The 12,359-nt window shown below is 40.9% G+C and overlaps 1 protein-coding gene across 1 annotated transcript; it reads right to left on the reverse strand.

Annotated features, from left to right (window-relative positions):
• Positions 1-8,005: 8,005 nt before the first annotated feature.
• On the reverse strand, positions 8,006-11,196 carry LOC119573512 (piggyBac transposable element-derived protein 4-like). Its single transcript, XM_037920727.1, has 4 exons — positions 11,158-11,196; positions 9,433-9,824; positions 9,131-9,315; positions 8,006-9,096 (listed from the first exon to the last, which is right to left on the reverse strand). Exons 1-4 carry the CDS (start codon positions 11,194-11,196, stop codon positions 8,006-8,008), a joined length of 1,707 nt encoding a protein of 568 aa, XP_037776655.1.
• Positions 11,197-12,359: the final 1,163 nt, after the last annotated feature.

Raw genomic sequence — 12,359 nt, forward strand, 5'->3', positions numbered from 1 at the left:
AAATAATTTAAGCACTTTACTGTTGCAGAAGGATAGTAATTTACATAGACATCTTGATAATGATATACAGATTAGTATAATTTGGCTAAGCTCTGTAAAGAATAGTTATTATGCTACACCAGGGAAGTTTTCATACCTGCACTGATTGATTGAACTCTTACCTTTGATGTATGCTTTATGTGCAGCACCAATAAAGAGGGAATGGAAAGGGGTATGCATCTTTAGTTTTAATGTTATTTTTAGCTTTTGTTAATTTTATTCATAAATTCACATTTTCATAAAATAAAAAAAAAATGGTAATAGTAATTAAATAGTTACTTTTTAGTAAGAAATTGAGATATAATGAATTCTATGTACAGAATGACCCTCCTTTTGTGCCATTGCCCAAGGAAACCCATATTATGTGACCCCTATCTTAGGCCCAATTCGGATTCATCAGTTTTTTACTTTCTGTTATACAGTACAATGCAGTACTTTCAAGTAGCCAGTGGCATCAATAACATCTTTTACATGTGTTGAGCACTGAAAATATGTCCATAGCTGCCTTGGTCGCTACATTACCCATTTGAACTCGTATTGGTTGATTCCCATACATGGTATGAAAAATGCATAGGATATTAAGGCCCATATCCGATGTATCATTTTTTTTTCCCTGATGCTATGCTTTCAAGTAATACTGTTAGGAAGCCTACAGTGCCCTTTTCAATGCATTTTCTCATACATGAATGACATAAATTTATGCATCTGAAGAACCTTTATTTGATGAATGACATTTGTAAATGATATTGAAAATCAGTGCTTCTGAAACGGGGCTTATGATTTTATCAGATGATCTTCCTCTCTCTCTCTCTCTCTCTCTCTCTCTCTCTCTCTCTCTCTTTTTTTAACTAATAAGAAGCAGATTTATAGTATAATGGAATTTTATTTCTTTATCATATTTTATTTCTTCCTAGCACCCTTATTGGTTTTGGAGTGAAATGGTATGTACATGTGATTTGACATGTCCATTATGATTTGATGAATGTAATAGTAGATAATTTTTTCTTTGTACATATGAGAGCTGGTGGGGGGCACATGTACACATGTTCCATAATACATGAGCTACTAATATCTGCATTTCCAGATATTAAAATTGTGGAAGTTGAAGCATCTTACCTTGGCAACTTATTCCAAGTTGGAATTTCAAGACAATTTTCTCTAAGTGAGACATGTCACTTGTTAAGAAATGCATGTGTCAGTCTTATCAATTGCATGTCTTTCAACAAATTTTATTCTACCCAGGAAACAATCTCTGACCATCCACACAAGCCTACTGGAGAAACAGAAAACATTCTCAAATACAAGCTGGACAAGAATCCACTACAAAGTGAAAAATTTATTCTCCCTTAAAAACAACTTGCACCATACCATAAAAGTTTGGTTGCTGTAAGAGTTGAATGAACTTGATCAGATAACAGCAACAAACCCTTTGCTTATTGTGGCAATGGAGGGGAAATGCATAGTTCTCACGAAGAAAAATGAACAATGGACTAGTTCATATTTTTGTCTGGATGATAAGAAGGAATTTTAGTCAGAATGAAGAAAGTGTAAGATGTTACTAAATACAAAGGAGCAGCCAATGTACTATTACTGCACACTGTCATCAAGAGCACAAGTAGCAGAGAAGATATTTTCCTTCCAGTAATTTGTATAATTTGAAAAAAATATTAAAGGCAGAGGGATTGCGGCATATATATATATATATATATATATATATATATATATATATATATATATATATATATATATATATATGTATGTATATATATTTATGTGTATATGTAAATATATAGACATTTATGCATATACATATATATACATAAATATATATGCACATGAAGATTTGAAGATAACAGGCAATGAGCGATAATGAACAATCAGAGTGGTTGTGGAAAATGTGAAGGAGTTCACATATTTATACATACATACATATATATATATATATATATATATATATATATATATATATATATATATATATATATATATATTATATATATATATACTATATATATATATATATATATATATATATATATATATATATATATATATATATATAATATATATATATATATTATATATATATATATATATATTATATATATATATATATATATATATATATATATATATATATATATATAGGCCGCGGTGGCTGAGTGGTTAGAGCATCGGACTCAAGACTATCACGACGGCAATCTGAGTTCAAGGGTTCGTTCACCAGCCGGCGTGTTGTTCCCTTGGGCAAGGAACTTCACCTCGATTGCCTACCATAGCCACTGGGTGGGCAAGCCAGCCCAAGTCAGTGCTGGTCCCAAGCCCGGATAAAATAGAGAGAATGATTACCTAAAAGGTAAACACCGGCACTCTCCGTGGAAAGGAACTGGGGACCCTGCCACATACTCACTCCAAGAGTATCATGCTGTGACCATTAAGGCCGCAATGGCCGAGTGGTTAGAGCATCGGACTTAAGACTGGCACAACAACAATCTGAGTTCGAGGGTTCGAGTTACCGGCCGGCATGTTGTTCCCTTGGGCAATGAACTTCACCTCGATTGCTTACCTAGCCACTGGGTGGCCAAGCCAGCCCAAGTCAGTGCTGGTCCCAAGCCCGGATAAGATAGAGAGAATGATTACCTAAAAGGTAACACCGGCATTCTCTGTGGAAAGGAACTGGGGACCCTACCATGTACTCACTCCAAGAGCATCGCAACATGAAAACTACAATTAAGTATCATGCTGTGACCACGGCGGCTCATACATTAAAAAAATATACACATATATATATATATGTATGTGTATATATATTTATGCATATGATAGGAAACAGAGGAAGAGGCAAACCGAAGACAAGACTGAGCGACAACATCAAAGATGTTTGCGGGCTGTCGATGGTACAAGTAGAAAGAAAAGCGCAAGATCGAGTTGAGTGGTGAAGGATGGTGGAGAGGTCCACGAAGATAACCGGCAGTGAGCGATGATGAACATGTTACAATAAATGGAGTGGTTGTGGAAAATGTGAAAGAGTTCACTTATCTTGGAGCTGTTTTAACTAATACATATGATGATTCACCGGAGATAAAAAGAATTACCATTGCCAAAAATGCCACAGTTGCTCTCAATAACATCTCGAAAGACTGAAGCATTACCTTACGGACAAAGCTGAGGTTATTGAACTCATTCATTTTCCCAATTGCATCATATGGTTCTGAGTGTTGGGTGCTGAAGAAGATAGACAAGAAAAGGGTCAATAGTTTTGAACTGTGGTGTTACAGACGAGTACTACGTATTAACTGGACAGAAAAGAAAATGAATGATGAAGTGCTGAGAAAAATGAATTGTAAAGACCAGCCGGTTGGACATCTTGAACAAAAGGAAACTAAAGTTTATCGGTCATGTGATAAGTGAAAGTATTGAGAAAAACTTACTGACAGGGATGGTGATAGGAAACAGAAGAAGAGGCAAACCGTAGACAAGACTGAGCGACAACATCAAAGACGGGCTGACGATGATACAAGTGGAAAGAAAAGCGCAAGATCGAGTTGAGTGGCGAAGGATGGTGGAGAGGTCCACGGCTGCTCAAACATCAGCATACCATTATTGATGATATATATATAATATGCACACACTCACTTTCACTTTCTTTTTTTGTTGGATTTCTTGGCTATCAGACAGCGGCATGTGGCCAAGGTTATTAAGCCAATGGATCCTATTTATTCTATCAATCTATGTAAGGTCATAAAGTTTTGTCTCCCTTAGAAAAGTGATTACTTTACTTATTATTTTTTCATTATTTGACAAAAGATTGGGTGTTGTAAAATCCATATTTTTCATTCTTAGGAAGTTTTGGAGTGGTTTTCTTTTGCTATTATAATTTGGGACATTGTTAATATATGGTGAGGGTAGTGTTACAAAGGGGGCATTGTGGAGGAAACCTTTTTTCTATATAGGGAGTGAAGTGTGTCATTCTTGTTGCGTTTGACCCTAAGGCAGGCCAACACCACCTACTCCCTTCTTTCTTTTCTGTGGGCTGTCCCCCACAGCTCTATTGAAGGATTGATTTTGTGGTTTATTTGTAGGTAGGTCCACTCATTTGCCACAGGAGATGTATTTTTGTTTTTATAAGAGACACAAAACACCTGAGATCTGTACGAACTATGGTAGTGTCCAGATCACCAGTTGACCTGGCTAATTTGTCAGCCTGTTCATTGCCATGGATTCCAGAGTGGCCTGGTACCCATACTAGCTTGATTGATTTATTGGCACCATGTAACTTACGAATAATATTACCCAGTAATTAATTTTTAGTGGTTTCTAATGATTTAATGGCTTTAAGTGAACTTAATGAATCAGAAAAAATGACTATTCTATCATGGGTCAGTGATAGTGCAAAATCAATAGCTTTGTCAATGGCAAAAAGTTCAGCACTCATCTGTCTTGGAGCCGTTGGTATATATATGAAAAAAAGGGAGATGTTTAACAAGGATCTCTCTGAACCTCTGGTGTACCTCCACCTCCAGTGCCATGGCCTTGGCTGATGGAAGCCAGGCTTCCATGATAGAAAATTGGGGGTTTCCCATGGCGCTATATTTGACTGAACCAGGGTATGTATGGTAGAGAGATCTATACCGACTTTCTCAACGAGGTCATGGAGTCTCGTGGCAAAGGGCCTAGTGCCTCCATTGCCATTAGGATGGCACGGGTCTAGAGCCACTTTTGCAGCATAGCTCAGGGCTAATTGGCAGCGTCTGAGTCAGAGGGGAAGTACTCCTGACTCCACCTCAAGACGCTCAATCCGAGTATATTTTAGGGCTCCAACACACACACGCAACAAGCATTCTGCATAGCATCCAAACCTTTCAAAACTTGTTCTCGATGCTGAGCCATACACGATTGACCCATAATCTACTTTAGACTTAATCAGGGCTTTATATATCATTAACATCAGCTCCCCGTTTATTACCAGCAATGCACTTTAATAAATTTAGTGCTCTTTGACATTTATTTAACTGACCAATGTGGTCTTTCCAATTGAGTCTACTATCAAACGTAGCCCAAGAAACTTTGCAGAATTTTGAATTGGTATTGGGTGGTTGTCTAGAGTTAGCCTGATGTTCGGCTTCTTCTATGTGAAAATATTACCCAATACTCTTTCTAATGGAAAACTTAAAACCCCACTGGAGCCCCAGTTATGAATCATATCCAGTGCCAATTGATGTGATTTGCTGAGAATTCTGCATTATTGCTGGAGTGCCATAATGCACAAGCATCACGTACAGTTAGTATTTAAGATTCCGAGGAGGAGCTGGTAAGATGCCATTAATCATGCATAAAAATAATGTTGGTGACAAGACACTTCCTTGTGGGACCCCGTTTGCCTGGACAAAAATGTCCGAAAAAGTGACTCGGAAAATAATTTGACAGCGAAAGTTTGGTCAGTAATGAAATTTTGAACAAAACAAGGCAAGTTTCCACGTAATCCAAAAGTTTTCTGAGTAGGCCATATCGCCATGTCATGTCGTAGGCTTTTTCTATATCTAAAAATACTGAAATCAAAATTTTTTTTTTGGCAATTGCCTCTTGAATATGACTGTCCAGCTTTACTAGTTGACCGAGAGTTTGGCATCCCTTGCGGAAGCCGCACTGCTCGTCAACTAGTAAATTACTGGAATTTAAGAAATGCAATAGCCTACTGTTAACAATTCGTTCCATGACCTTGCATGAGCAACTTGTCAACACAATTGGGCGGTAGGAGATGGCAAGTCTGGGATTATCCCCTCCTTTCAATATGGGAATGATGTGGGCGAAGTGCCATGAGTTTGGAAAAGTGTGGCTTTTCCAAATTTTCATTGTACACTTCTAGCAACTTAATCATGTCATCATGATTAACCCTTTGCCAACGGGTGGCATGTATGCACATGCTATGGCATGGCGGGACCATCTGCCATGCCATAGCGTATGTATGGACATGCCATGAGTTTTTTTTTTTGTTACAATCACAGCAAAATATTATTTTTCTGCCAGTGAAAGTGTGATTAAGTCGGTTTTAACACTCTCATTTTTACTATACAACAAAGAAAAAAACACAACAAACCGACGATTTCAACTCCATGATACCACACACTGTTTATTTTATTCGGACTATAGACCGAATAATGATCAACTATGGAGTCTATATAACAAAAATATCCCTCAGTCTCGATTTATCAGGAAGTTTGGCAAGTAAGAAAATAATGAAAAATGAAAATACAACATATCTTTGTAGTATTACGAAGAAACGGCATGGGATGCTGGTATTTGGCATGAGTGGTCGCGCATGTTAGCGCGACGATATAAGCCCCCAGCAGCGAGGCCCCGGCCTCTATGAATACTACCTGTCGGAAAAGGGTTAAGATGCTTTATCATCTCATAACGAATCTCATCAGGGCCCGGGGATGTTCCTCTACAGGCTTCTAGGGCTCAGACAAGCTCATCCATTGTAAGATCTTTATTGCAACCAAAGTCATCTCCTGTGGCAAAGTGAATTGGTTGCAGCTCAGACGCTTCCTTGATGTTCAGGAAGGCAGGATGGTAATTTGCTGCGCTGCTTGTATGAGAGAACTGCCTGGCGAGTGCATTAGCAATGTCTCTAGGCGAATCGAAATTGTTACCCTCGTGAATGATGTTGATTTTGAAAGATGTTTTTTTCTTTTTTGTTTCTATTGATAGTAGACCAAACCTCTGATATTTTGGTATTGCTGTTTATTGTAGAGACAAAGCTCCGCCAGGAGTCTCTTTTTGCTTGTCTTATTACTCTATGAGCCCTAGCTCTTGCTAGTTTGCAATTGCAAAAGTTCTCATTAGTGATGTTATTTTTGAAAAGCCTGTAGGCTTTATTGTGTCGGCACAGCGCCCTGCTGCAATCTGGTGTCCACCATGGAACTCTATGCTTAACGCTATCTGTCGAAGTTTTAGGAATGGATAGCAATGCTGCTTCTTTAATCGAATTCTGAATATTGTTTACTTTATTATCAATGGTTTCTCCAACAAGTTTGAGCTTGACACTCCTTGTGAAGGCGACCCAGTCTGCTCTTTTAAGGTTAAATTTAGGTGCTGAAGGCATTATCACTGTGTCACATGAATATTTAATCAAAATAGGAAAATGATCGCTTCCCAACGAGTCGTCAATGGTGTGCCACAGGCACTTGGCTGCTATTGATGAAGAGACCAGTGATAAGTCAATAAAGCTCAAATTACCGATATTGTCCACCCGCGTCGCACTACCATCGTTCAGTAGGATTAAATCAGACTCATTAACCCATTCGCCCCGGAATTTTTCGCTCGTCGCTGGGCCCCGCTCCCGGGAATAGTTGCCAGCCGTGTGGGCCTTCACAACAGGATTTTTTCTGGCGCGGCGCGGCGGCGCAAAGACCATCATATCAATTTTGCATTAATCTATCCATAGATTTTGTAGTAACGTTTGTTTTTATAAAAGGGTAATATGTAGAAAATGCACTTTTCTCATGGTGTTTTCTAGGCATCTTTTCGCCTTTGTATTGACGAGATATACTGAATCGCTTCCAAGTTGTCTATATTTACAGATGACATCAACACTTTGATGGTAAAAGTTAGTGTTGTTTTTGAACGAGAGGTAAAAGTATGGACTTAGCCGTTTTTTTTTTTGTTTTTTTCAAACATTGAAATGAAGCAAAATATGAAGCACAGCAGCAAGCCAAATATCACTTTGATACTCAGAAGTAACAAAAATTTGTATTGATATGTGAGGTCACACTGTGTAAGTTTACTGTTTTTTTTTCTTGTAAGAGACTTGTAAGAGATAATATAGTTCATTTAGCTTATTTATGAATTATAAAAGTTGCTGTTTTGTTATTCAGGAGGTCAGAATGTGGACTTACCTGCCTCTTTCAATTACAGAAGGAGAACAAGAAACAGAATTGTACCCATCACCATTTTATTGTTTTATTTATGTCAAATGTTTCTGCGAGTGGTACTTTTCAAAGCACCCGTAGGTGCATAGCGACACCTCGCATGCCGGACACACAGTTCTGGTCATCTTCCTCCTTCCGGCCCTGTAGCAGAGGAAGCATCTTCTGTATTTCCTTCCAGGCGTCTCCCTTACAATATGTGCAGTCCTGCCCTGAAACCTGGAAGGAGAAGGCAGCGTTGACGGGCGCCCTCTTGCACTGTAGGGCTCGATGTCAGGGAGGAAACTGTTGATAATGGACATGGCGAGGTCGAGGCGAAAATCTATTTGCTCGCACCTGTTTCCCAAATACTTGTAAACAGAGTGGCTGTTTACAGTAGCCAAGTCATAAATATAAAAAAAAATCTTCTTATACCACTTCAGTGACCTGCGCACTGAAGGGTATGACTGAGCCAGCTGGTCGCCCAAGTCCACTCCTTTCATTCCGTCGTTGTACGCAACGACGCACTCTGGCTTGGAGACCATCGAACCTCCACGGCGCAGAACCTCCACCGTGTGTGATGTGTGGACCGTAGAAAGCATATTTACCTGCTTTACATCCATCCAGGACAACGCCAACATGCCGGTAGGGGAACTACGGGAGTCCACGTCCCCCCGCTTCCGCACCTTCAAATCACGGGTCATGTGGCGGCGGTTCAGGCGCACAGTCCCCACTGCACCAGTCTTCCTGGATTGTAGAAAATGAAATAATACTGGAGAGGTGTACCAGTTATCGACGAAAACGGTGTACCCTTTCCAGAAGAAGTCACCCTCCTCCATCAGGTCTACTACCGCTTTCTGGGAGGACGGTAGAGACCCCTGCTCCTTGCCAGTATATATCTTGAAAACGGCAGTGTATCCCGCACACGGGCCGTCGCTGGCTGAAAGTTTATAAACTTTTATGCCAAATCTTGCCCGCTTGCTCGGATTGTAAGTGCGGAAACTTAGGCGACCCCTAAATTTCCACAATGACTCGTCAATCGATATATGCCTATCCGGGGTGAAGACCTTCCTAAATCGATCGCCAAGAATGGTAATGACTTCCCTCAGCTTCCACAGTCGATCCATCCTCTTCAAGTTGCCCCTCATTTCTGAAAATGGAGGTTGCGGGAAATCTGCTCAAACCTCTCGCGAGGCATGGTCGACGGGAAAATTGGCATGGCCACCCCTGGATTCCTCGACCAGTAAAGGCCAGCCGAGGTTTCTTATTTATCCCCATCAGCAGCCGGAGCCCAAGGTAAACATGGAGCTCGGCACTCGTGATTGGGGTCCATCGCCGTCTTCGGTCCGGTCTCGTTCGCCTCCGCAATCTGTCAGTAGGGAAATGTAATGCATTAGGAGATGTAGGTACACTTATTACCTTTGAGTATCTGCATAATAGCAGTAATGTATATAAAAGAAAAGCTATGCGAATCAACTCTACATACCTATTCGTCTCTTCCACTATGAAGTCAATAAGTTCGTCAGTGATGAACTCCCTGTAGACTGCAAGCGGACTCGAATCTTCGGCCAAGTCAACCTTGACACCTGGTGTACCAGAAAAACTGTATTTTCTGGGTACATTCTCCCTCCTCCTCCACCTAAAGTCTGGGGTCCCTGGAGCGTTGCTATTCCATGTTTTATTGACGTGGACGGACAGAGGCTCATCACTATCGAATGTCGAGTCCAACGAGTGTGAGACGAAGTCTAAGTCATCGTCACTTGGGGCCTCATAATCAATGTCCGAGGCTGAGTCATCGTTGGGGATTAGCTCATCCCCAGTGTCGTCGTCCTCCGAGGAACTCGACTCTGACAAAAATGTCGAGGTGGACGGCCTCGGCTGGTGGCGAGAACGAGAACGAGAGCGAGAGCGAGAGCGAGAGTGAGAGTGAGAGCGAGAGTGAGGGCTAGAGCGAGAGTGAGAGCGAGAGTGAGAGCGAGAGGGAGAGCGAGAACGAGAGGGAGGGCTAGAGCGAGAAGGGAGCGAGGGCTAGAGCGAGAGCCAGAAAGGGAGCGAGAGCTCATACCTTCCCATGGCTGCGATCGTTCTGCGAGAGAGAGGCTAGAGCGAGAGCCAGAAAGGGAGCGAGAGCTCATACCTTTCAAGGCTGCGATCGTTCTGCGAGAGCGAGATCGAGGGCTAAAGCGAGAGCGAGAGCGAGAAAGGGAGCGAGAACTCAAACCTTTCAAGGCTGCGATCGTTCTGCTGGAATGAGCGTTTGACTGACCTTTTATTCACATCGCTAACCAATGAAATCACGCCATGTGACCTGAACAACCAATCAAAGCAATTACTAGTTTCCAGCCAGTCAGGTCAAGGTACATCATAATCACGCAATCTTGTGTGAACAAATCACATAATTACACGTCATAAATAATTACATCATAAATTACATACGTCATAAATTACATACGTCACATGATTATCAACCAATCATGTAAAACTAGTAGCAGAGCCATCTATTAGGTAAAAAAAAAAATAAACATTCAGTCTGTAGTCAGACATCATGGCAAGAATACGTGCCAAACGTTACGGGGCTCGTAGAAGCCATGGCAAGATTAGATGCCAAACGTGTTGGCGTCCATTGAGAGCATGGCAAGAATAGATGCCAAACGGGGCGAATGGGTTAATCAACTTAACTACTTGCTCCCTCTACCATCCACCTGCAGGGAACCCCATAACGTATGATGAGCATTAAAATTACCTAAAATTACTTTATTTTGTGGCAGACGTTCCTGCAGAGCAAAGAGCTCATCATAGATTATCACTGTATCAGGTGGACAGGAAACTGAACATATAGCCAGATATGTGCCATTAATTTTTACTTTGCATGCGACAAACTCCAAAGCAGAATCAATAGTCACTTCTGTAAAAGGGAGGCTTTGGTGGATGTACATGGCGACTCCACCTCCACCCCTACCCTCATGATCCTTCCAACATAGATTGTAGTTCCTCAGTGAAACAACCTCGTCAGAGACAAGGTGTGTTAAGTGCGTTTCTTGGAAAATATGATATCGGGAGCATAGGACGAGGCTAATAATTTAAGGTCATTTACTTTAGATCTAAGACTTCGACAGTTCCATTGTATAATGGTCGACATGAAGATTACGTTTTATGGGGTTTGGAAGTGCCTTGTCCACCAGTTTTGTTTTGTTTTTCTCCACTCCCTCACTTCCCGGGGACCTCTCTCAGGATGGTTTGGAGACTCCATGTCTTGCACCTCCCGCGAGGGAGATGACTGACAGATTGCGATTTGCTTCTCTCTCAAGAAGCCGATCGCGAGCCAGGCGAAGTCCTCACAGGAGTCGCCCGGACGGGGATGTGCGATCCAACTGTGATTCGGTATCAGCCTCCTTAGGATGTTTATGCTGGGTTGAAGCAGTCAACCAATTTAGTCAGTTGATATACTTTAATATTTTATTCTTTAATGGTTTGTTGAGTTTGGCAATTTCTTTATCCTTAGCTGCAAGCTGTTGACTGACATTACTTGCACTAGGGGTGATGTTAGTTACTGCTGCAGCATAGGAAGTATCAGGTTTGTGTGTCAAACTTTCAACTTTCCTCTTAGCTTCAGTATAACTAACTTCATGCTTTCTCATATGTGCTAATGTCTCAGTCTCCTTCTTCAGGATGCTGCACTCAGCAGATCCTGACTGATGGGGACCTCCACAATTAGCACATTTGGAAATCTGGCTAGTACATGTGATGGTGTCATGGGCTTCAGCACATTTACGGCATACAAATTTACTTGAGTCTTTATCAGTACATCTTAATGAAGTGTGTCCGAATTTTGGCATCTATTACAATGCATTGGCTTTTTGGACATAAGGTCTTACTTGAACACGTTCATAACCGACGTTGACATACTCTGGGATTTTATTTAAAGCAAAAGTAAAAAAACACAGTCCAGTTTTCGTTCGTACATTCCATCCTTCTTGGTCATACAATGAACGTCCATGCTCTCGAGAATTTCACTTTCTTCATCGTCCTCAAATCCCTGTGCAAGATTACTCCCTTACAGGTATTTGGGCCAATAGGGATAGTTACTTTAACTCGAAGATTATGAATTTGCGTCAGCTTAAGTAAATCCTTAATCTTGGAGTTGTATTGTACTTCAACAAGGAGGCTTCCATCTCGCAATTTTTTGACAAAATCAAATCGCCGTCCACTTGACTATCAAGGACCTTTTTGATGATAAAGGGTTCACGTTCAAAAGCAATTGATTTTATTCACGCAATTTACATTCGTGAACCTCGCATTCTCACTTGGGATTTTGAAAAGTTTTCTTCTCATTTGTCATTTGTGGGGTTCCGTTGTTCATAGGGATTTGACAAGAGTGTCATGAGTCGCCCTCCTTGGGGGAGGGGGGGGGAA

Source organism: Penaeus monodon, chromosome 5, assembly GCF_015228065.2.
Source record: "Penaeus monodon isolate SGIC_2016 chromosome 5, NSTDA_Pmon_1, whole genome shotgun sequence".
In the NCBI taxonomy this organism is placed as follows: domain Eukaryota; kingdom Metazoa; phylum Arthropoda; class Malacostraca; order Decapoda; family Penaeidae; genus Penaeus; species Penaeus monodon.